General features: G+C 36.1%; 1 protein-coding gene across 4 annotated transcripts; it reads right to left on the reverse strand.

Moving 5' to 3' along the window:
• Window positions 1-1341: 1341 nt before the first annotated feature.
• LOC147404640 (Beta-glucosidase, GBA2 type family protein) lies at window positions 1342-25530 on the reverse strand. Of its 4 annotated transcripts, none has more exons than XM_086440668.1 (20): window positions 25451-25530; window positions 23660-23737; window positions 17671-17781; window positions 12933-12989; window positions 12730-12800; window positions 10851-10950; window positions 9466-9536; window positions 9198-9298; window positions 8986-9089; window positions 8843-8896; window positions 8351-8406; window positions 8207-8245; window positions 7978-8122; window positions 6461-6642; window positions 6313-6380; window positions 5426-5498; window positions 5283-5344; window positions 4142-5066; window positions 2858-3148; window positions 1342-1967 (listed from the first exon to the last, which is right to left on the reverse strand). In XM_086440668.1, the coding sequence occupies exons 2-20, from the start codon at window positions 23717-23719 to the stop codon at window positions 1685-1687; spliced, it is 2853 nt and encodes a 950-aa protein (XP_086296794.1). In that variant the 5' UTR covers window positions 23720-23737; window positions 25451-25530; the 3' UTR covers window positions 1342-1684. The 4 variants fall into 4 exon arrangements, with proteins under 4 accessions (XP_086296794.1, XP_086296795.1, XP_086296796.1 ...); XM_086440669.1 differs by lacking the exon at window positions 25451-25530 and adding an exon at window positions 25202-25426; XM_086440670.1 differs by lacking the exon at window positions 25451-25530 and adding an exon at window positions 23968-24021.
• Between the last annotated feature and the right edge of the window lie 883 nt (window positions 25531-26413).

A 26413-nucleotide genomic window follows, 5' to 3' on the forward strand; every position in this document is an offset into this window, starting at 1 on the left:
ATCCAAGAGTAAGATCATCGGGATCTTTGATGTTCCTCAAAGCAGTTTCAACCTGAGTTATTCGAAGAGCTAAGACAGGGTCGACATATAATTGATCATCTTCTTGGTTTTCAACGAGGTCAAACACATCCTGAGGTTCTATAGCTTTATCTTTTTCTTTTTTTGTCTTCAGGGTTTCAATTTGTGTCTGGACAGAAGTGATAATTTTTGCTTAAAAAGATTTTAAAATCTAACAGAGCGTTGCTTCATCCATTGTACTTGTTTCTTTTTGTGGCAATAGCTGATTACTTGGACTTGACAATAATACTCTAGAAAGACGACTTTTTTCACGGACCCAAAGTGGTACAGATGGTGGTTTAGAACGTTTAAGAGCAATTATTACCTGATTGGAAGTAAACCAAGGTTAACCGTTGACTCTAAATGTTTGACTCTTAACCACATGATTAAAGTTTCGATATAGATTAGTCCAAGTCCGGTGGAAAATATCGAATCCAAATGCATTATAAGTCTATACTGACCAAGAAAGTGAGAAATGTTAAACGCGGGCCTACCCCTGATTGGAATTGAACCTTTAATCAGACAAATTATTTGATCCTAAGATCAAATCTTTTAATGAATCTATACTTAGAAATGTTGAATTTGATTATGTATTATCTAATTTCAACCTAAAATACTCAAGAAAATTGAATTCTAATGATGCTAAATTCTTAAGCTCGAAAATATGAAAGCACATGATTTCTCTATGTAGAAATATGATTACTGGTTGATTATTTAGAGTCATTGTTGTGTCTGTTGACTAAGAGTCATGACCCAATGTCTTTCTTCATTCAAGAGTCGATGGATTGTGTTTGATCATAGATTTAACGATCTAGATTACACACCATCAAAGGTACATGTCTTTTGCCTTATAATCAACACATAACTTGACTTAATGGATCCAATCGAATACCAAACAGGAACCAACACACTCTATCATTCCGATAAAATATTTACTTGATCCAACGTATATGATCAGATACTCAAAACTGCTCACGACGATGCGTACGTGCAAAATGCATCATAAAGCACCCAATTGCCTTTTCGCATTACGAATGTGCAAGGGTGGTGCTTTACACCACTTCCAAGTACCGGATCAAACCTCTAAAGGTATGCCAGATAAAATAACTAACTTAAATTGCTCCATCTGATAGATGAGAAAATGGGACTAACATTTTTACTAACAAAAAAGATTTATATTTTTGAAAATTCTAACACATCATTTACCTAGTAAATATTTTCCCAGCAATCAAACATGCACTAAATTAAATTATACCATCATTAATATTAATAACAATAGAAACATTTAGAAAAACAAGTATCATCATTAGTCTTCTGCAATGCTGCGATAAAAATGTTATCTTTTATTTGTATCCTTTTACAATAATAAATCACAAATTGTTACAATTATAAATTGAGTCGGGCTGGAGTGACCTCAAGCTGGAACCTCATATCGCACTTCTTGATGTGAAAGTGGACAGGAACCAAGGATGCTTTTGCACTCGTATCTCGATGAAAACATCTACGGTTCCCATACACTTTCACGTCAAGGTGTGCGATATGAGGTTCAGCTTGAGGTCACTTCAGCATTGTTCTTATAAATTATATGATCTAGAAATTTCCAGATGCTTGTAGGAGATTATCTGTATCACATCCACAATCTCCTGCAAGTGCAATCAAAAATAAATTGCAGAAAGCTTCCAGAAGCGTCATCTTCAGGCACCTTTAAAAGTTTGGCAACACTCAAGAATCCGGCGTCATGCTGCCAAAAGGGAGTATCTTCTTCCTTTGTTTCTGGTCTCATCTCCTTCTTAAAGAGCTTTGGTGGTGACAGTGCCCACTGCATTGCCCATATGGCCAAAGGACGCATGTAGCACAGTGATCTGTACTTATCATCAGTATTCCAGCCTTCTGGAGTTTGAAAAGAGTACCTGCAATGGCATTGGAAACCACCAAGAGGAAGATATATTTAGCAGCCTAGAAAAGAATGTTATAAAGGATCTCAAGTACTATACATATAAATGAAGAAAAATGGTGGTCGATAGCACCATTTAGATTCAATGGGTCTAAACCTTAAAAAATGTCTAGGTTAAAAGATCAAGAAATCAAATGATTAGGCATATTAATTTGATTAAAACAATTGGTTTGAATGGTTGTAATCATTTATTTAGAGAGATTCTATTACGACACCAACTTTTGCAAACACCACCCCAATTCAAATGTAAGTCACCAAAGAATTAGCTCAATCTTGGGGTGGCATTAGCAAAAGTTGGTGTGGCAATAGAGGTTCTCTTTATTTAATCAGAATGACTTTGAACTAAGAAATCTCCTTAGTGGACACTGGGGACCACTGGATGGGTAGTCTCTGCATGCACACAGTTTCCTCGCGTTCTTATTGATTTCTTAGTTACTTGAGTGTGACTTGAGTGAGGGGTTTCAAGTAAAAAACGGAAACTACATCATCATCATTAACGAAATCAAATCTGAAATAAAATGGGGTCGGCTGAAAAAATTATTTTTCTCCATTCAATTGTGCCTAGAGCTATATCTTCTGTTGTTGCAGGTTACATATCCACTTTCAATACCACAATCAATAATAACTATTGGGTTCTTACATTATGCAGGATTTGAACCAAATCATAGGAATGGATTTCTAACTCAGGATTTTAACAGTTTCAAAGAACAGATAATAAATTAAATTCAGAGAGAATAATTGTGGTTTTGTTTTATCGCGCATACAACATGGCATTCATAGACTCGACCAATTTGCATTTACTTGAAAAGAAAGAAAAGAAACAGAGAGGCTAACTAACTAACTCACCCAAGCCCATCTTGGGACCAGGCAGCTTCATTAACTCCACTTGCAGTCCTAAATGCCATATCTACCATTCCTTCATGAATCATAGACGCAGAAACAGCATATGTGACTCCGGACCATATTTCTCTTGATTGCATTGCTGACATGTCAACCCTTCCATTGGGTCGCATCCCGTTCACTGCTCCTCGCCTCCCATCCTTCACCTTTAAGACATTGAAATTATAAACCTTCTCGAGAGCAGTATGTGCTTTGTCTTCATCAACAATAGGGGAAAGTCCACATGCTCGAGCATACCTATAGTGGTTAGTTAGTGAGTTGAAATGTAAAGAAATTACAAATAAAATTGAAGAAAAGAAACCAGAAAAAAGTTATAAAGAAAATTGAAGAAAAATATAAGCATACACCACAATTGCATGGTCAAAATTCCAATGCCAGGACCTTTTTTTCAAATGGAATTGTTTGGCGATTCATTTTTCCTTTTAGTTTCTTTTGGTTTACTGCCTCGCAATGTTCAAATAAATCCTTTTGGCAAGGAAGAGTGTAAGGATATTGAATTTTCTGCTGTACTTTTTTTTTTCTTGCAATGTTAAATATACATGCATAATGTAAGTGTGCCTTTGTCAACTATTTTTTCCATTTATAGATCTCCATTTTAAACCCTGCAAGGGAGATATATATATATATATATATATATATATATATATAGGGTAGCATTCAATGGCTAACTTTTTGACAAAACATTTTTCAAAACATGAGTTAGAAGTTTTGGAATGGGCTGATTTTTGGTGAGGATGATCTCTACGGTGAGGAGATCATCCTCACCAAAAATCAGCCCATTCCAAAACTTCTAACCAATGTTTACAAGTTGAAAAATCGTGGACCGTCCATTTTTTGTAAACTATTTTTGATGGGGTTAGAAGTTTGGGAATGGGCTGATTTTTGGTGATGATGATCTCCTCACCGTAGAGATCAGCCCATTCCAAAACTTCTAACTCATGTTTTGAAAAATGTTTTGCCAAAAAGTTAGCCATTGAACGGGACCCATATATATATATATATATATATAGATATAGATATATAATTATCTGACCATTTTGGGGTCGGCTGAATGTATCATGTTCCTCCATTCAATTCTGTAATTTAAGCATGTTCAACACAATACTTCAAAAAAAGTTTCAGTTATATTTGTGAGACTTAGGATCAACACACAATAAAGGCTGACCCTGCATATTATGTTCTTTACTAATACAAATAAAATGAAGAGGACCAATGTTTATAATAGCATACCATTGACCAGCCAATTGATCAGCTTGAATAGACAAGCTCGAACCACCACCACTGTTGTCATAATTAAAGTATGAACCATTCCACAACTGATCGTATACCGTCCTCGCCTTCAGAAATTTATTCCAAAAATGTTCCTCAGAAGTCTTGTCACCAACTTCACGTGCCATGGCTGAAGCAGCCTGAAGTGCCGCAACCCAAAGTCCACCAGTGTAAGCACTCACTCCCTTAACCGACCATGCATCATAAGTCTGATCAGGAAACCCTTCATTCTCAATCATCCCATCACCATCCTTATCAAACTGGTCCATATAAGCCATCGCCATATATACTGAGGGCCAAACAGCCCGTGCAAATAACTTATCGCCCGTTGCGATTACATCCCTATAAACTTGGAGAACAAATTTAGGATTCAAGTCTTTCCACCTATCTGTATTATAAACATTATAAGCATTTACTTCGAACCATGGGTTGTTGAGTCCAAGATCATGAGGAACTGCTCCAAGAACCTTTCTTGGGACCCTTTTTCCATCATATAGAATCTTCATTCTATTGGGATCGTGCATCATTACAGCTGCTGCAAAGTCTCTTTGGATGCTGAGTTCAAGTTTGGGGAAGAGCATAATTAATGCAAAAGATGAGTAGAAGTGAACGTCGTAAGTGTTCCACATATGATATTCAATTCCTTCAAGATAGAGGAATTGGCCTATGTTTTCTTCTCCCTTTTGAAGCAAAGATGTACCAAAAGCAGAATTCGATGCTACCGGTCTGTGTATTTGCTCAAGTATTGATGTCATCCCTTCAAGGATATCAACCGCAATGTCATTTTGAGGTGAGACAATCGAATTCTTAATATCCAATTTGGACATTTCAAGGGAAAATTTTCTTTCTTCAATGGTTACTAAACTCTGCATTGGAGGTGATCCATCTACAAAAGGGAACTTGTGGACTTAGATTACTCGACTGAAAAGAGAGAGAGAGAGAGAGATTCTATTGCCACAGCAACTTTTTCTAACACCACCCCAATCCATATGAAAATCACCAACGAATTAACACATTTTGGGGTGGTATTAGTAAAATTGGTGTGGCAATGGAGCTCTAAAAAAAAATTGATTTGGGAGTAGATTCTCAGATCCCTAAATACCTGTCCAAATTGTTCCCCCTGCATTAAGAAAGTAGAGCTCATTGAAGAGAGCGATAGGGTACCTGTACAAAGTCTTCAGAAAACTTAAAAGCCATCCATAAACATACAAGCTGTTATTCACAAAGGGATTCATATAACCTCACCATTCAGGAAGACTAATGTCTTTAAGAATAGGCCTTTGCCATGTTTCTATCTGAGACTCCCAGTGTTCATGCTCTGTTTGTCAAAATGAAATGAAATTAAAGTATTATGTTTAAAACTGTAATTTCTCGATTGATCAATGCCTCGTGGCATAAAGCATAAGCCTTAGACACATGAAATTTTTAAATAAATAATACAACAACTAATATTAAAAACTAGAAAATTGAGATAGCAACCACATATTCAAAATTTTCAAATACACAAACGAATTCTAAGTATTAATCCATTACAATAAATAATAATATAAATATTATTATTATTTTATATTTAATATTATTGTATATTTAATAATTGAATAAGTGAAAGTTTCTACAGTAAATAAATATTTTATGTTTATTGCAAAAATAACTAAATATTTTTTAAATAACTTCTTCAATATAACATTAAATATTACCAAAACTTATTCATAAATCAAATCAACTCAACATTTTTCTTTGCATGCTACAAAAAAATGGTAGCAAAGATGAAGTTTATAAGATCCTAATTAATAAAATAATGAGATGAAAAATATATTATTTAAAAAGGAAAGAAAAAATAGAAAAAATAAATGTGAGGCATAAGCCTCGGCCAAAAGGCGTATGCCTCACTCACGCCTCACACTAAGGTGTATGGATTTTGCGAGCCCTTTGGTTTGACGTGTAAGCCTTTGCTGTTTTTATGTTTCAATCTTACACCTCAGGGTGTTTTAATGAGTCTCATTGCAAGGCGAACCTCAAGGCGTAAGCCTCATATGCCTCTAAAAACATTGATGTCAGAGTTAGCATGAATGCCTTGTTTACACTAGAATTATATCAAAATATCCAAAAAGAAAGAATCTGGCAACAATTACCAAGAATTCCATCATGTGCAAGATTTTCTGCTGCATTCTGATGAGTGCCATAAAATTTTGTGTAACGCCTGCTAATAAACTTTTGTCAGGAACAAAATATAACAGTTCATTGAGAGGTTTTGCTTACTCCAGGGATGGGCCCACCAACCTGTGATAAGTCTTTGCACTTGAGAATTTTACTTCAGGGCACGCCCATGCCAATGAAAATGTGACAGTACGGACAGTGTTACATGGAATAGTCAGAGAAGCTGATACAGCAGCTCCAATAGAAGATCCTGGTTCTGATGGCATCGACGTTTCATCGGAATCAAGGCGATCAAAGGACCCAAACTATTAGAATGAAAGTATAGGTATCAAGCCCTGTATAAAATGATAAAATGAAGATGCATAGAAATGGAATCATTCTGTACTCAAGTATTTGCATTGATTTTTTATGAGAATTTCTATCCTTTCCTCCAAAGCATCAGCTAAATAAAAGTCAATATATCTAAAATTATTTCCTCTGAGAATATTTACAATTAGCTTTGACAATCTACACACACATTTTGAGCACAAAGATGGGTAAAGCATTAATGTGACATACTGGACATATTTGCATTACTAATCTACAGACTGAAAGCTCTGCCAACCATGGTGTTAAAACCCGGTTTGATGTCTCGTCCATGGACGAGACTGGGTTGTCTCGGACAACATGAACCCTTTAACTCGTTTTATAATTTTACTCATGTATATTAATATGAAAATAATTATAGGATTTTTTTTATAAAATAATGATGACTTTTAAAAATTAATTATTTTAATTAAAATACACAAAGTCCGGGTTGACTCAACAAATCATCTCGTGAGATTCAACACAGCTGAGAGATCTTGTCTATCAGTCTCGGTCTCGGAAGAGATTTAAAACCATGCTGCCAACTGAGTACTTCATTTCTCATTCAAACCAATGGTGAGACTATGTGTTCCTCTACCTATAAAAAAAAAATACCATGGGTCCCTCGTGCACTGAAATGTAAAGAAGTTGTCAGTTAAATTTGCTATTGAGTCCTGCGAAAATGGAAATATTTCGTGGAAATTTAGTACTATTATTACAATATACATGGATATTTTTGAGTATTAAGAGATGTGTCGGTGTATTAGGATTCTCAAAGGCATCGTATCGAGTACCTTGTATTTGGGCAGGAGATGGACATGCGTGTTTTTGTGAGTGTTTTATAACATGAAATTATGTTTGTTAAACATATCAAAATCATTAATCTTAGAATAATGAATATGACCATCCAGTGAGCAAAATGTATGAAGTATGTGATTATTAAAATAGTAAATTCCTTTTGCATCAATATAAATGAAAAACAATTGACAAATACATAATAATGACGAAATTGTATCCAACGTGAGCATCCCAAAATTAATTTATATGTTTTCCTTCAAAGACAAATAGGACAGCACTTACAAGTATAAGGCACCAATAGTTGGTTTCTCATCCAGCTCACAACAAATTAGAAGGAAAAAAAATCCTAGAATAGTTATTGCCAATAACAAGCAAGAAGGGGTACTCTCAATAGACAGGTTTTCTTAAACTAAAAATCATGCATAGGCCATTGAAGGAATGGAGGATTCAAAAGGGAAAAAGACACAATTTCTTATCTATAAAAACAGGATAATAACCTCTTTAATTTCATGCCACATATCTTTTGCTGTAACACCCTGGGATTGTCCAGATACTAAGAAGCAAGGGCACTCTGAGACCTTGACGTCTTCTGTCTCTTGTGCTGCTATGGAAAATGTTACTGGGCTTTGACCGTTTGCAGTCCTAAATGGAAAAGCAGATTTTTTCGATAAATAAAATCGGTGTACTGGAAATCTTTTCCCTTTATATCAAGGAAAGCAAACTTACTTGTGATGTAGGAGCACTCCACGCACACCATTTTTTTTTCTATTAAGAATTATGACCTTAAATGTTAGAATACATTAAAAAATGCAAAAATCAAATAAATAAATAAATCAATGGATGAAACACAAAAATTGCATAGTTCCTTACATCATCTTTGTATTGGAGTGATTACCAGAAAATCCTGAGTTCCCACCCACAGAATTCTGCAAAGTTAAACCACCAATAGCACAACTGATAGATCGTATTGATCAACCCCAAGGATGACTTGAGATGGAAGATGGGTATTTTAGAAACAACCCCTTGTAAAACTGGTTATATTAGGTTTACCCCCTTGCAAAATGGAAGATTAGGCTTACCCCCCTTGAACCTAAGTCAATGTTGTTTTTCTTGATGATTTAACAGTGAAATTTTGATATTTCCCAAATTTGGATTTAGTAATTTAAGTATTTAAAGAGCATTTGAAAAAAATCTAAATTTCCCTGTTAAATCATCAAGAAAAAGCAAGGTGTCATTATGGTCAAGGGGGTTAAACCTAATCTTGCATTTTGTAAGGGGGTAAAATTAATATCACCAATTTTACAGGGGAGGGATATTTCTAAAATACCCATGGAAGAATATATAATAAAAAAATTAGCTTACAGCCCATGTGAACAGCAGAGTAACATCTGCATCGGTCATCCCAGAATTGAATATCTGAAAAAATGTCAAGCAACTGCCTAAGACTGAGGATTTGAGATGAATGAAAATCTTCGAATAACTGAACTTCACAGGCCCTTCCATACCGTGAATGTAAATACTGCTACAGGGAAGCTGCTCTCCTTGTAATTGTGAGGAATAAATGGTGAAATCTGACGGCAAACTATTCTAAGTTCTGGGTCAGGTTCACCTGCATGATAAGAAAACAAAAGAAACAAAGGTCCACACACCAGATTAATTATTATTTATGAATCGGATAAAAGTCATACGGTCCCAAAGTTTTTTATTACAGAAATACCCTCATATACGGTCCAAGCCCTTGGAAATAAAGCATGATATGTAGAATTTTGCCCATTTAGGTTCCAATCCCATGACCCAATGCCTGAATTGGTACTCTCTCTGCACATCCATGTGATTTCAGTAAGATTTATTCTGCTTCGGTTGTGTCAAAGTCCTCAATCACTAAGATAAAGTTTCTATTGGATATTTGAACAAATCACATTAGTTTCCAATGACCAAAAAAATGATTCTTGAAACACCAATAAGGCAATGAAATATTGGCTTACTTGAGCACCTCTGGGCTCCTTGGGGACAATACAGTAGAATATCTTTTACCATTTGTGCGTGAAACAAAAATCTGCATGAGAAATGGCATAAACTAAGAAAGTGCAATATTTTGGGGGGAAAAATCAATTACTAATCTTATGATAACTCCAATAGCTTAAATTTATCAGAGCACATTCCTATTTCAACCAAAGGTAGGAACTAAAGCTATTCTAATCTGTGGCCAATATGATTGTGAATGCTTTTAATTGTTCAACATGAACTTCTAAAATGGTAAGATCGGTAACTAATCAAACAAAAAATTAATTTGCCAGGAGAAACGAATACTACTTGTAATCTCAACTACTATATTATAGATCATATTTCACTCAAAAACATTTGTAAATTTTGAGAAGTTCAAAGTTTATCAGTACTCAATAAACACGGCATTTGTACAAGGAAAAAAATCCAGATACAACTTCCACACAAATAGAGTATATATATATATATATATGGTTCAGGATCAAGAGCCAACTAAAAGGCCAATGTGTTTTGTCTTATAGGGGTAGGAAGTTTCGGAATGTGTTTCGTCTTATATGGTGAGGAGATCATCCTCACAAAAAATCAGCCCATTCCAAAACTTCTAACCCACATAGGACAAAACACGACGGCCATTTAGTTGGCTCTTGATCCTGCCCCTATATATATATATATATATATATATTAGGTGGTTGTTTATGATGTTATTTTGAGAGGATTATACTAGATTTGGTATTGTCAGCACCACACTACTCATATTATGATGGAGGTGTGAAAAAAGAATATGAAATGTCATGGATGGCCAAAGAAATTTGTGTGCTAATCCCCTTTGTTGGGTATCATTTTGCATTGATATACTATCGCAACCATCTCAAACCTAAGTGAGTGGAGAGGATCTCTAGATCCAACAACTATGACTTGCACTTGTGCCACTACATATATTTATTATAGTAAATAAAAATAACTTCAGAAGGTTTTCAATTGTTGCTTAATTGAAGCCAAAGTTTGCATTCATGAAGGTTCAGGTTCTGCAGCAGTAGGTCCTTGCGTTTCTCGTTAATGAGAAGGACTACAAAATGAAACCCCTAGCTCTTGATCACTTGCATAGAAAAGACTCAAAAGGGTTCCACCATGAACATATAAAGAAATGGAACAAAACACTTCGGAGGAAATCACAATTATTTATAGTTAAATGATGTAATGGCTCTCAAATTTATTACTTAAACAGTCCCAAAATCCCATAAGCTCATTTTTTTGTGTTCCCACTGGCGTTAAACGTGCATGTATTGCAGGGTAAGTTTTCTCTTAGAGATGTAGTATAGGCGATAATCTATGATGTATGCCTGCAGAAAGTAAGAAGAGAACTCACAGAAAATTGATTTGCCAAAACAGGTTTTTCTTCACATATTCTAGGGAATAATTGCCAGCGTTGGAAATCTCCTTTGTAACTTCTTCCAATGCTCCCTGCACTGAAGGTTGATGTTTTCAACCATAGGAAAAAGATCAAGATGGCAATTTCTGTATTTTAAAGATAAGAATAGGTAGGCTTCTCAAAATGTAATTCAAAACCAAGTAGAACTGTAGAACCACAGAATCACAAATGAGATTCTACAATCATAATTCATAATTAAACAAAAGGCAGTTTCATGATAAAAGTAGAGATCCCCTCCTAGACATCATTTTTGCAGTCAGAAGAAATCAAGCTAGGTGCTGTTGGCTTTCCTACTGGTTTCTAAAAATTGTGAGTGGCAACCAAGTATGGTTGGTTAGCATTATTGTTGTTCGTTGATAGTGGTCACCATGGTCAGATTAGGTGGTTAGGGTTTGATAAAGTATTGTTGGAGGTCAAAGACAAACCAGATTTGTGGGCCTTTTCACAGAAATTCCAGACCCATTTTAATTGCTTTTGGGCTTTGGTGAGAAGCCAAACAGCCCAGCCAATTACCAGGCCCAGTCATCACTAGGCCCATTTACTTCCTAGCCCAACTAGTACCAAACCCACTCACATTGAGATCCACTCACAACCGTAAACAACACTCAGGCCTCAGCCTTACATGACCTAAAATAAGGAATATCCTTGTAAATGAGTGCTTTTAGAGATCTAGTGGTATAGTAGTTAGGCATTTGAATTTTAGAAGGAACTTCCATGATTGGGAAGTAAAAAAATATTGGTAGTTCAGAGTGATTAAGTGTAACATGCTGAGCAAGTCTCCAACACCCTCTACAATCACATTTGTGAGTTTGAGATCATTGTAAGATATTTGTAGGAGAACATCAAACTAACGCATTTCAAAATTGTAAAGCGTTAAAGCCGTAACTGCCAAGGTGGCAATCCTGTCTTTTGCTGATTGGAACTAATAAACCTGCCACATGGTCTGTTCAGTTGCCCCTTGTCAAACAATGCTAGATGTCTAGCCATCTCACTATTTCTCAACTGGCTTGATACCTAACAAACACCTAGTAAGCACTATCATTCAACTAGGAGTTCACTCCCACAAGTATGTGGATCGCACATCTTGCATTTACGATCTCCTGTTCTATAGCTAAGCTGATCGTCAGAGGACCTGTTGGCTTTGCCCACATGGTTTTCCTTGTAGGGTAAGGGAAAGAAAAAGTTGTTAAATAACATTTGAAGCATCACCAAGAGAGTCTACAGATCTGATAATTTTTTTGATAAAATTTTTGTACAGATGTGTAATGGAAATATTTATATTGGATTTCTCCTCCATACTAGGGTAAATTGAATGGGAATCTGGTCAATTGCCTTCTTACCATCACTAGAGGAATGCAATGAATTCCATGGGATTGGAGGTGCATTGGATGATGAGAAGACTGTGTTTTGCCTTTACATTGCATGGATGGTGAATATATCAAATTCCATGTGTTATGAAGGTTGTTCCAGGTTTCCATTGTTGGAGTATGTGGTAAGAACATAAAAAACATTGGTTGTTGGAGATGTCCATTGACAAAAAGAAAGCCACTTTATTTTTTAATATGTATTTATTCTCAAAGAATTTAAGGATTCTCATTCATACAAATGCCTTTAGACTGGTATAAAAAAAAAAACTGGATCTCAATAAGCAAGCTAAAATCCTAGTCAAGAATTCAATTTTTACAAATTAATTTGATTATCCAAAATGAATTTTGCACCACCTCCCTGAATGATAATGGAAGAAAAATTAAATAAATGTAATGATTAATGTACCGTGGATATTAATTGAGGTAATTAGTTAAGGATAGAGGCTTACCCAATACCACCTAGGGGAACGCCGTGACAAGAACTAACAATGCGCTTAACGAAAGGATCCATTATTGGCGCCTAAAAATGGACAGAAAAAAATATGCATGTTTAACAATAAAATTTACTAGGATTGTAGTTTAACTAAACGAGACATTTATTAAACAATAATTTGAATATAAAAAAAGCATCCATTTGGGATAAAATAATCACCCGTCCATTAGAAGTTTCTTCTTTGACATAACGCCACATGCGAAGCCCTAATGGAACCTTTAGAAAAGCATAAAATGAAATTATATATCAAACATGAACAACAATATATGTAAAAAATAACCATATAGTTTGAGTAATATTTTGGTGCATGTTGTGCATGAGTTATCGTGTCTACCTGACATAACACTAAGGTCACAATCCCTATGGAAACACATGAAGGCATGCATGTGCAGTTATATATTATACCTAAGAACACGTTGGACGATCAAAGAAGCATCATGATAACAATTTGAACTTAACATAGACGAGGATGTTGAGGTAGATAGATAAGTGGAAATACTAGGAAAGATAAGTTAGAAATGAACACATTCAAGAAAATGTAGAAGTAGCTGCACTAGGTGATAAACTAAGAAAAAATCAAGTGGGATGATTTACGCATGTTCAGTGAAGGCAAGAGGAAGTCCCAAAAGAACGTGAATTGAGATAATGAAAGTGGATATTAAAACACTTCAAATAACAAAAGACGTTGCTCCAAATAGAGTGGAATGGAGGAACATGATTCATTTAGCAAACCTCATTTCCTTTAAGTAAGGCTTAGATGATGGTTTCGTTGGTAACATAAATGTATCTACAAACTGATAAATCTGGGGATCCAACTCAAAACCAATTGGCAATGAGTGGAGAGACTCAGGAGCTAATAAGAAGAGAGACAAGGCAATGAGTGTCCGATGTGAGACTAAACTCATCATGCCCCTGTATGTGTGGGTGGGATTGGGCCAAAGCACGTGGAGATATGAACTGGGTGACATGGAGGAGAGAGAGGCCACTCTGATACCATGATAACTTTGGGGGTCCAACTCAAAACCAATTGGCCATGAGGAAAGAGGCCCAAGAGCTTATAAGGAGAGAGACAAGGCAATGAGTGCCCAATGTGGGACTAAACACAACACAAACAACATATAATGTAAAGAAATGACTTAATTAATTAAATCAAATTCCTAGTATAAGACAATCTATATCGTGTATTGTACTAGTATCTTATCCTAAGAAGATGTCTCGAGACTCTCAACCAAGACCAAACGGGATTTTAAACCATTGTGGGTATTGTTAAAGATAAAATGGATAACTTATCTTCCATTGCTATAAAAGTAATGTATTTGGGACATTTTTGTACATTGGGGGCTTTAATATTGGATAACTAGGTATATGGGTTGTCTACTTTGTTTTATATGTTGAGTTGATGTGAGTGATGTGAGTAAGTACTCTTGTATAGAAAATTCCTCATGATGATTTCTCATTGTTCTTAACTCAAGAAAATTGTATGTGACTTGTGTAATTGACTATTGTTAGATTTTTTTGTTAAAGTTATTATTTAATGTCATGTGGCCCAATACTTAAGCCCACACGACCCATGTCTTATTTCTCATTAATGTAAGGTTGCGTGAGCCTAACACTTAAGCCCACACGATCAACCACATGTTTTTAATATAAAAGAGAGGTCGAACCCTATTGGGAGTGACTTACTCATTCTCTTATCTAGTTTCCTTCTCTCATTAACTCTAATCTTCTAACATGGTATCAAATCACTTCTACCATTAGATCTTCTTGAATTCTCTTCTTTTCTTCCCTTTTCTTAATCCATTTCTCTTCCCTCTTCACTTCGGTACTTTTAAACCCTAAGGCTTTGTTTCTAAATAGGGATTAGGTATTTGAGGTATGTTTGTTTATACCTAGATGTTTATCTAAGGCTTGGTTTGTGTTTGTTTCAGATGTTTATGAATGATCGGGGAATTGGTGGATAGTTTTAAGTCTCAAAATTTATTTTTCAAAACAAATCTATGAATAGTGCTCATGTGAATAGTGTCGCATGAACAATGTTTTTTGTGTAATAGTGCCTATGAGCAGTATTTTTTGTACCCACAAAAAAAATTAGACTTCTTCAGTTTCTTGATCAACGGTTTGAAAATTTTCTCTTATCTCAGTTTTTTTCGAGTGTTTTTGGATTTTGCGATTCTATTCCAATCGTTGTTTCATTGGCCTTTCAATCATAACCACATTTCATAGAATATCCCTAGGGATACTCTATTTTTTTGAGATTTTTTTCGTCTTTGTGTGGGTTTTCAGTTTATTCCTCCCCAGATGGAAAATTTGGTTTCTAGTAGTTCATCTAACTTTTCTCGTGGCCATGGTAGAGGAGGTGGTAGTGGTCGTGAAAGTGCCCATGGTGGTGATTTGAAGTATACCTATTGTGGCTACACTAGCCACACTAAGTAGTTTTGTTGGGATAAATGGGGTAAACCTGTTTGGGCTAATCAGGCTCAAGAGGAGCCTCCTCAGAGTTCCACTTCTCAGACTACATCTAGAATTGCATCTTCCGATCTTACCACACAGTTGGAGAGAGATTATTCAAAAGTTGACAACCTTAATTGTAGAACCTACTCCACTCACAGCTACTATGAATACTTTAGGTAATCCGACATTTATTGCTGCCAAGTGTCCCTCATCTTGGGTCATCGAATCAGGAGCTAGTGCCCATATATCTGGTATATCTTGTCTCTTTCCTAATTTTCATTCTCTCAAATCTCACAATGTACTACTCATAAAGTAATTGGGAAAGATAGTTTTTTCAAAACTCTTCTCTTCTCTTATATTCTACTCTTTTGGTCCATGATTTTCCTTTTAATCTACTTTCTTTTAGTCAACTTACAAAATCATAGCAATGCTCCGTAACCTTCTTCCCTTCTTATTGTGTCTTTCAGGATCTCAAGACAAAGAAGATGATTGGTTTGAGGCATGAGAAAGATGGATTCTACTATTTATTGTGTGAAACTCCTGCTTTTGCCTTGAATGGTTTAGATTCACCCCTCCAGTGACATTATCGGTTGGGTCATGCATCTTTGTCTAATTTACGTCATGTTATTCCTAAGTTGAATTCAGTGTTAGTTTAGAATGTGAGGCTTGTCAATTGGGCAAGCAGCAACGTAGTTCTTTTCCTAGTCGTACTAAGAGTCATCAATCCAGGTAATTCATATAGATATTTGGGTCCGTCAAGAATAAAAATTATATGATTTTCATTACTTTATGGTGTTTGTGGATGATTATTCTCATATGACATGGCTTTTCTTGTTAAAAGATTGTACTAATTACCTCGTGTTTTCCTTACTTTTTACAAAGAAATTCTAGTCAAATTTGGCAAACTTGTGAAAATTATCCATTCTGATAATGCCTTAGAATACATGCAATCTTCTATTCGGTCTTTTGTTCAGATAGACATTATTCATCATACTAGTTGTATTAATACTTCTCAACAGAATGATATTGTTGAGCGAAAACATCATCATTTTGATGTTACTCGCACCATTATGTTTCAAATGCACGTACTTAAGCCTTATTGGGCTTATGTTGTCCTCACAGCTTTTCATCTTATTAATCACATGTCATCATCAATTTTAAATGGTCAATCACCTTTCGCTTTAGCTTATCCTCAAATTCATCATTTTGTTGTAACTCCTAGAGTCTTTGGTTGTTATTTGCTTTGTTCATTCATTTGAGCCTGGATTACATAAACTTCCTCCAAAATCCATCAAATGTGTCTTTCTGGATTACTCTCCTACAAAAAAAGAGTATAGGTGCTATTGTTTTGTCACTTAACGCTACTATGTAAGTATTGATGTGACATTCTTTAAGTCTACACCTTGTTTTTCTTCTACTGGTACCTCATTTGATTTGGATCTTGTATCTTCTCGTCAAAGGGAGCTGTATCCTATAGTTTCCTCATCTCCTGTGCTTCCAATTCTTCCTACAAGTGACCTTCCATTGTACTTCTTCAAGTATATCAACGCACGCGTTTCTGAGCACCATTTTTTCTACCAACCCCAAATCCATTATCAGCTTCACTTGAAGTTCCTCCACATCCACCAACATCTACTTCCACCTCTAGTGATCTTCTTATTGCTTTTAAGGAAAGGTACTAGATATTGCACTAAGCACCCAATTGAAGATTTCCTGTCTTTTCATCGGATGTCACCTTCATTTCGCCAGTTAGCACTTTTCTTGTCTGTTATTTTTGTTCCTACTTCTTATACGCTGGCACTATCCTCCTCTAGGTGAAAACTACTATAGATGAGGAAATTGCAGCACTTGATCATAATCATACTTGGGATTTATCTCCTCTTCTACCTGGGAAGCAGACTGTGGGGTGTAAATGGGTGTATATAACCAAATATCTTCTTGATGGATCTATTGAGAAGTTGAAGGCTTGCCTTGTAGCCAAGTGTTACACTTAGACTTATGGAATTTGATTATAGTGAGACTTTCTCTCCAGTGACTCGCCTGAACTCTGTTAGAGTTCCTATTCTGTTGTAGTGTGTAATGCTTGACCTCTGTATCAATTGGATATTAAAAACATCTTTCCACATAAATACTTGTTGGAGTAGGTATATATGGAGTAGCCACCTGGATATGTTGCCTCTGGTAAGACTAGACTAGTGTGTCGCCTACGAAAGACAATCTATGGGTTGAAACAATTGCCTAAAGCTTGGTTTGACAAATTTAGTTCAGTTGTCCTCGTCGTTGCAAAGAAAAATACGGTCAAATTGGCTAGGGTCCTAATGGTTGTTAACTCAGTTCAACTCATCTTGCCAAAAACCTACTTCTAAGCATTTTTAAATGTTCACTATACGATGTAAACCAATTTCAACAACAAGAACAACATAAAAATAGGAAATTGAATAAATACCAAATGCATTGTCTCTTCCATGCGTAGAGTGAACTCCTTGAGATGAATTCCTTCACTACTTAATTTCCGTTTCCAAGTCAATGCGGGAAATTGCCCAGGGTCAACTTTAACCTAGAAAGAACAAAAGGTGTTAGAAATGAGACAAAAATATGAATTGAAAATAAGATAACAGTAAAAAGTAAATAATTACTAAGCCCTAATTAGGTTTTAAGGTGATTGCATGGTCTAATAAGTGAAAAGACTAAAAAGGAGAAAAGACCTGTAAAACCAATAAAATAAGAGTTATTCAACACTCTCCCTCAAGTTGGTGCGTGGATGTCGGTAATGCCCAACTTGAACAAGACACCTTCAAAGGCGTCTTTGCTAATACCTTTAGTAAAAATATCAGCAAATTGCTGAGATGTAAGAACAAAGGGAGTACAAATCTGCCTAGAAACAATCTTCTCTCTAATGAAATGTCGATCAACTTCAATATGCTTCGCTCTGTCATGTTAAACCGGATTTGCCGCTATGTTAATAACTAATTTATTATCACAATATAGTGAAAAAGGGACTGTCACTGAAATACACAAATCAGTTAGTAAGGTCTTGAACCACAACAACTCACACACTCCAAGTGCCATAGCTCTATACTTTGACTCAACACTGGACTAAGAAACCACATTCTACTTCTTACTGCGCCAAGTTACCAAGTTGCCACCAACTTTAATACAGTATCCAAAAGTGGACCGTCTATCAATTATGGAATCAGAATAGTCTACATCTATTCATGCCTCAACGCAAACATGACCATGTTAACTAAACAAAATACCTCGACCATGATATCCCTTAAGATATCTAAGAATACAATAGACAGCAGTAAAATGAGGTGTGCGAGGAGAGTGCATAACCTGGCTTACAACACTAACAGTATAGGCAATGTCGGGACGAGTCATAGACAAGTAGCTCAATTTTCTCACAATACGCTGATACTGGCCAATATCCATCAAACACTCCCTCTCAAAATCAGTCAACTTGTAATTCTGCTCAATAGGAGTATCGGCGGGACGAGAACCAAGCTGACCAGAGTCACTTAGTAAACCAAAGACATATTTCCATTGAGAGATAAAGATAATAGAATGGGACCATGCAACCTCAATACCCAAAAATAGCGAAGATGCCCAAGGTCCTTAATCTCAAATTGACGTCCTAAGTAAGATTTTACCTCGGCAATGCCATCACAATCATCTCCAGTAAGGACAATATCATCCACATAAACAATCAGAGCGACAATTTTTTCTTAGGAGTGACGCAAGAAAAGGGTATGATCAGCAAAACTCTGATGAAAATCAAACTGATGTATTACTTTAATAAAGTACTCAGACCATGCATGAGGAAACTGCTTCAGACCATGCATGAAAAGACTGCTTCAGATCATAGAGAGAACGGTGAAGACGACAGACATGTCCAAAAGAAGTAGTAGCAAGAAAATCAGAAGGTTAAACCAAATAGACTTCTTCCTGAAAATCACCATTAAGAAATGCATTCTTGACATCTAATTGGAAAAGGGGTCACCCTCTGATAGTAACAACAGAAAAAATGACTTGAATGGTAGTTATCTTAGTAACAGGAGCAAAAATCTACCGATAATCAATCCCATAAGTCTGAGCATAACCTTTGGCTACCAAACGGGCCTTAAAACGAGTAATAGAACCATCGGGGTTATGCTTAATAGTGAACACCCAACGGCATCCCACAGCCTTCCTCCCAGGCGGAAGAAGAACAACTAGTCCCAAGTCTGAATTTTTTCAAAAACATTCAATCCATCAATCATAGCGGCTCGCCACTCAAGATAGGCAATAACATCTGCAACAGTATTAAGAAAAAAACAACAAAAACAGATACAAGAAAATTCTGATAGGAAAGTGAGAGAGCGGAATCAAATACATAATTAGAAATTACATATGTACAAATACGCTTACCCTTGCAAGTGGCAATAGGACGATCATCACAAATGATAGTAGGAGGCGGAGTTGCAGAGGAAAAATGAGTTAGTCTGGCATAGAAGTGATGGTAGGATTGTGTAGCCGTCGAGAGTAGTGGACGAACTAGGGATGGAAACGGAGGAACAGGTATGGGAAGAGGAAATAACACGGGAGAAGAATCATCATCAGAGGAATCTAGAGGGAACCACTCAAACTGAATGCCAACTGACCCAAGGTAACATGGGGTATTCTCAAAAGAGGAAACGTCCTGAAAATGAAATGCCTTTGAGAATGAGGATGATAACAAAGGTACCCCTTCTGGGTAAAGGAATATAACCCAAAAAGATACATTTTACGGCCTTAGGGTCAAGTTTAATACAAGTCTGGTCAAGAATTTGAATAAAGCAGACGCACCCAAACACAAGCAAAGGAAGTGGAAACAATGGACAATCAAGTGGAGTTAAGAGAAGGACGTGGCAAATTGAAGAACCCGGGAAGGAGTCCAATTAATAAGATAAATAACAGTAAGAACTGTTTTGGCCTAATAAGATTGTGATACATTCATGCCAATAGAGAAGGCACGAGCTAACTCTATAATATGGCGATTTTTCCTTTCTAACCGACCATTCTGTTAAGGAGTCTTAACATTGGACATTTAATGTTTAATGGCAGACTCTAAACAAATCTTCAATACCTCACTATAGGTGTACTTAGTACCATGATCAGAACAGAAAATTTTGACGGTACGACCAAACTGGGTATGAACCATAACAAAAATTGCTTGAAGATCCCATATACTTCACTCTTGTGTTTCATAAGATAGACCCAAATGATACAACTGTGGTCATCGATGAACATGACAAAATAGCGAAAATCGAGAGTGGAGGTGACAGGAGAAAGACCCCACACATCAGAGTGAATTAGGTCAAACATAGTAGGTGCAATAGTATTCATACTAATAGGGTAAGGAGAATGCACATGTTTACCTAATTGACAAGTTTCACAAGAAAAATCAAGTAAATTGTTATTATTAAATAAATAAATCAGGAAACATGTATTTCAAATATTTAAAGGAAATATGGCCTAAACATAAGTACCAACGCATTACAAATGCCTTATTAGACTGACTATTACTACTAGGCTGAGAAACAGAATGAGTGTTAGGTGACACAAGTGCATCCAAGAGATACAAGCCATTCACTTCACATTCAATGCCAATCGTTCTCTTCGACCCTAGATCCTAAAAGACACAATGAGAAGGATAAAAAATTACACTACAATTCAAATATTTGATAATGCTACTAATAGATGTAAGATTAGTAGTAAGTTGAGGAACATGTAGTGTATTAGTTAAAGATAAAGAAGGTGCAACAGAAAAATGACCTTGACCAACTATAGAAGACAGAAAACCATCAACCAGGCAGATCTTGTGATGACCAGAACAAACACTATAGGTTGTGAACAAGGAAGACGTACCGGTCATGTTATCTGAAGCACCAGAATCAATGATCCATGGTGAGAAAGTGGTGGAAACACTGTGTGCAGATGTAAAGGTATCTGAGTAAGAGAAAGTAGAGATCGACTGAGATGAAGTCTCCATCTGATTGAAAAATTGCCTGAACTTTTCAAGCGTCAAGCTCAGCTTGGGACATAGATACCGACTCCGAGGAAGATGTAGTAACTGAAGGGAGAGCCTGATCAGAAGTCAACTAAGAGACTACATGAGTTGAAGATCGATCAGACAATTGATGGTGCTGATTAAGACAACCATAAAAAGCATAGCAACGGGCCTTCACGTGACCCAACTTTCCACAATGATCACACTTATGTCGTTGACGTGTAGGCAGAGATCTGCTAGGAGGCTATGGAGAAGGTATGGGAGCAAACATAGCAGAGTGGTCTCCAGAAGAGTGAGGTAAGACAGTTGTACGACGACTCTCATCAACTAAAACATAAGAATACGCAGTCTGTATAGACGGACGGAAAGGGATCCATACCCAATAAATAAACTCTCGCATACTCAAACTCATCCCGGAGACCAGCTAGAAACTGAAAAACTCGATTCTAATCCAGAATATTCCGTGCATGAGACGAGGAATAGAAGGTTAACTCTTCCCATCGAGCACGTAACTGTGATATATAGATGGTGACGGAAGAGTCACCTTGTAAAAGGCAGGAAATCTCACGCTCTAAGTTAAATATCCAGACATTGTTTTAACGTTGCGAGTAAATGCTATTTACGGAATCCCATACCTATTTTGCGGTCGTGGAACACATAAAATCAATCGCAATGTGTGGTTGCATAGATATAGCCAGCCAAGAACGGATCATAAAATCATTAACAAACCAATGGGAGTAAGTAGTGTCAGTTAGTGCAGGTTGTTTGTCTGCCCCTGTAAAGTAACTAATCTTTCATTTTCCACCAATGAACATTTCAACCAATCGTACTCAAAAAATATAATTAGGATCATCTAATTTTACGGTGGTAATTCGGATGCTTCGAAAATCGATCAAATGAGAGGGAAGACCACTCAATCCATCACTATTACCGATGATCGAGGAAGAGGACGTCTCGAAGGCCATCAAAGAGTCGGGGTGCTTTGGTTTGAAGAAAATTCCAATAAGAAGAAAGAGCGACTCACAAGGAGAAACTTATCGCAGCACCTTAAAGGTGACAATACACGATTGTAAAAGGTGTGGAAGGTGATCAAACACGGTTGTGGGTGACCCGAGCAATCATTAACTCAATCGTAGGGCACTACCATAAGCTTCAAATAGCCACTTGATGTGAGTACATCCCAAAAAAAAAATAGCATTGTTGGAATCGCAGCCCCCAAATAACTTGCAACCTTCAAACAACACCTTTGCTGGGATCGCAACCCCCAAATAACACCTCTGTTGTGGTCACAGGCTTCAAACAGCACCCCTACTGTGGTCATAGGCTCCAATCAACACCCTTGCTATGGTCACAGGCCCTAAACGATGCCCCTGCTGTGGTCGCAAGTTCCAAATAGTAGTCTTGTTGTGGGCATAGGCTCCAACCAGCACCCCTATTGTGGTGGCAAGCCTTAAACGATACTCCTGTTGTAGTCGCAGGTTCCAAACAGCAGCCCTGCTGCAAGTGTTTATAGCAAACAGCCTAGAAATTGTTGCCGCAAACCTATAGGGCCATCGGTTGGCCTAAGAACAACAACCCTACTGTTGCCGTAAAGCTTCAATGAGGTTTAATGACCTTATCGCATGTTGCGATTAGGGATGGAGTAAAAAACCCTCATAGGAGTGATGATTTAAACTAGAACGAGAGGTTTTGAGGTGGATTTAAGAGAGGGGGAGTGCAATGGGGTTGTAGCAAGGAAGAAGGAGAGGCGATGGAGGTAGGCTCTGATACCAAGTTGAAAATAAGATAACAGTAAAAAGTAATTAATTACTAAGCACTAATTAAGCTTTAAGGTGATTACATGGTTTAATAAGTGAAAAGACTAAAAAGGACAAAAGACTTGTAAAACCAATAAAATAAGAGTTATTCAACAATATGAAGTCATGTTAAAGTATCAATCCCAAGAGAAAAAAAAAATGCAATCTGTTGAATGTAAATTTTGCCATCACCTATATCCCACTATAGCTGATGACTATAAAAGGAACTAAGTAATTACCCTTAAAAATAATGATGGTCTCTTTTTACCAAAACTAACATGCATATATAATGAGCACAATACTTGGTTCCCAGCTTTCCTTCTTCAACTTCCAACTATAGATATGTTTGGGGTTGCATCTTGAATATAAGAAAGCATGGGGGTTAACAAGGTCAATAGTAATTCAAATGTATCATCTTGAAATTAGGATGAGGACCACCACAGGCCTGATTTAGAATTGTATGAATGGGATGGGTCAGGCCAGACCAATGCAAAACTATCAAAAGCCTAGCCTTGACCCAGCCCATTGACACCCCTACTTGAAATGAAGTATATAAAGGTTGCTAATGCATCGAAAAAGGTTGTAAAAGTGAACAACAAATTGAAATCTACCTTATCAACAAAAGAATTAGAAGAATGATCATCTTCTCCTTCGTGATAGCCATTCTCCATTGTCTCTGCCAACCTTGTCTAAATGGAATCCAAATGAAAAATAACAGATAATTAGTGACTCAAAATGTCAAGCAGAAGATGAAAGAAGTTGAGTGACCACAATCAAAATGAGGTCCCACGATGAAACTTTAAAATCTTTTGGGATCTCTAAGATGGTGCAGGAAAATCAGTGGAAAAATAGTGTTTCCAATATAAAATGTGATATTCATTTTTGCAGGAGAAATCATCTTCTGGATAAAATGATTCACCTGACATAGTGGGAAAATATTCTCAAACCCAATCCCGTAGGAAAATGATTTTCTCGTCAGGGCGGAAAAATCCTAATATTACTCTCTCATGATTGCTGCACCTCCAGAACTGAAAACAAACTCTCGTGTTGACATTTTCCCCACAGCAATAAAACACAATGAAATAATTTATGATGAAAACCATTCTCTCAAGAACATTTCCCCTGAAGTTGATCTTTCGGAAGATATATCTCTCAGATGGTGGATGACAAATCACAATGCACTACCTAAACAAAGTACTTCACATAATATCCTCTTTTCTTTTCTTTTCTTTCTTTCGTTCTTTCTTTCTTCTTTTTTTCAATGCAATGGCTTTTAATTGCAATTCTGATTCATTTCTGATAAAATGATTTGTCTGATTTGGTGGGAAAATATTCTCCAACCCAGTCCCCCTAAGAAGGTGATTTTCTCATTAGGACGGAAAAATCCTAATGTTATTCTAGATCACCCCCACCACCACCAAAACTAAAACATTTTCCTGGCGGCAACAAAACACAGACAAACATTTTCTGATCAAAACCATTCTCTTGTGACCATTTCCCTGGAAATCAATTTTCCAAGAGAAACGATTTCTATGCAATCATACACACCCTCAAATCAAAATGCACTACCAAAAGTCCAAAACAAAGTATTTCATATAAAATTCTGTGTGTTAAATCTAAAAGGCCTTAAATTGCAATTCAGACTCTTTCTGATGATGTGCTTGACTTGGGTTGGAAAATATTCTCCAACCCAATCCCCGAGCAAAATGATTTTCTCGTCAGGGCCGAAAATTTCTAATGTTATTCTCTCATTTTGGCATTTTCATAGCAGCAATCAAACAAAGGCAAACATTGACTGATGAAAGCCATTCCCTGAGGAACATTTCCCCGGAAATCAATTTTCCAAGAAAAACGAAAAACATTTTCTCTGCAATCACAAATCACAATGCAGAACCAAAACAAAATGCTTCAAATAAAATTCTATTTTTTGCTCAATCCAAAGGCCTTTAAATGCAATTGAGATTCGTTTCTAGATCCTTTTTCCACCAAATTATTTCAGACGAAACCAAATCGCAAAGATCGATGAAAACCCATTGACATAAATTGAAAGTAGAATTAAACTAAATTCTCAAAATGAGATAATTTCAGTTTGATCTCAGTATAAAATATTTTAAAAAGGAACTAGATTGAGATCAAATTGAAGTAATACGAACCAAAATTTTGTGATAATTAGGATTGGATTGAAGATGAATTGGGCTGTATCCATCTAAGGAGTACTTCCTCCTTGGATGATTGTCGAAATTGGGATCACCCAATTGTTTTGGAGTTTGAGGAGGACGTACTCTTCAGAATTGAGATCAACGTGTGAAATCAAACGTGTAGAAGGAAAATTGTGAAAGACATTGATCGAAGGAACAGAGTGAGAACATAAACAGAAAGAGATCAGAACTTAGAACCCTAACCTGTAAAATCACAGCGATTGTGGAGAAGAGAGAGAGGTTGAAAGTTGAGACGTTGAGTTCCAATTTCCAAACATATAGATTCGATTCGCTCAAAAAAGATATTTTATTTCTTAACTATTTGTTTATTTTATTTATTTATACATACCCTCCACATTTTATGAATATTTAAATGCCCCTGTTTTCAAATGGGTAATATACCTGCTTGACATTGGTCTTCTCTGTAAACTAACAAAAAATTGACTCAAATGCCCTTATCATCAACCTCTAGCCAAAAGTTGCTCGACTTTTCTATCAAATTGAAGCTCTTCAATCTCAATGATAAATTATTTTTAACTTATTTAACTGTATATTCAATTCATCATTTTAATTTTAATCTTAACTCTTCGTAAAAAATTTAAATTTTTCTATCCAAAATTCTATCATGAACCATTCACCAAAAATTCTATCTTCAATTGATGTTTAAAAGTTAAAGTAGATAGGGTCTTAAGTTGAAGATAAATGAAAATTTTATGAAAGAGATTGAAAATGATGGCTTTAAAGAAGAAAAATCTATGATTTTTTTTTTTTATTACATGTTAAAGATTGGGACAATTATGTCACTTTCATAAATTATTTTTAATTTATTTAACTGTACCTTCAATCCATTATTTTAATCTTAATCTTAACCTTGTGTAGAAAATTTTAAATTTTTCTACCCATCTACCTCATTCTTTCTTTCCGTAGATGTTTAAAAGTTGAAGTAAATAGTGTTTTGAGTTAAAGATAAATGAAAATTTTATCAAAAGATTGAAAATAATTGCTTTAAAGAAGAAAAATCTAAGGGTTTTTTTATTACAGGTTAAAGATTAGGACAATTATGCCATTTTCAAGTTATCTATTATAAAAGGTGGAGGTTAAGATGGACATGTCACCATGCATCCCAAATATTCATAAAAAAACGTGGAAGGGTGGACGCGGTTCTCT

Source organism: Akebia trifoliata, chromosome 4, assembly GCF_017979445.1.
Source record: "Akebia trifoliata isolate Shusen 1 chromosome 4, ASM1797944v1, whole genome shotgun sequence".
Classification (NCBI taxonomy): Eukaryota; Viridiplantae; Streptophyta; class Magnoliopsida; order Ranunculales; family Lardizabalaceae; genus Akebia; species Akebia trifoliata.

Coding starts and splice junctions, on each gene's coding strand:
- LOC147404640 (XM_086440668.1), bottom strand. CDS start 23,719: ATGGAGAATGGCTATCACGAAGGAGAAGATGATCATTCTTCTAATTCT. Junction 9,537..10,850: donor TTTTGGCAAATCAATTTTCT/GTGAGTTCTCTT, acceptor TTTCTCATGCAG/ATTTTTGTTTCACGCACAAA. Junction 3,149..4,141: donor GATCAATTGGCTGGTCAATG/GTATGCTATTAT, acceptor TAACCACTATAG/GTATGCTCGAGCATGTGGAC.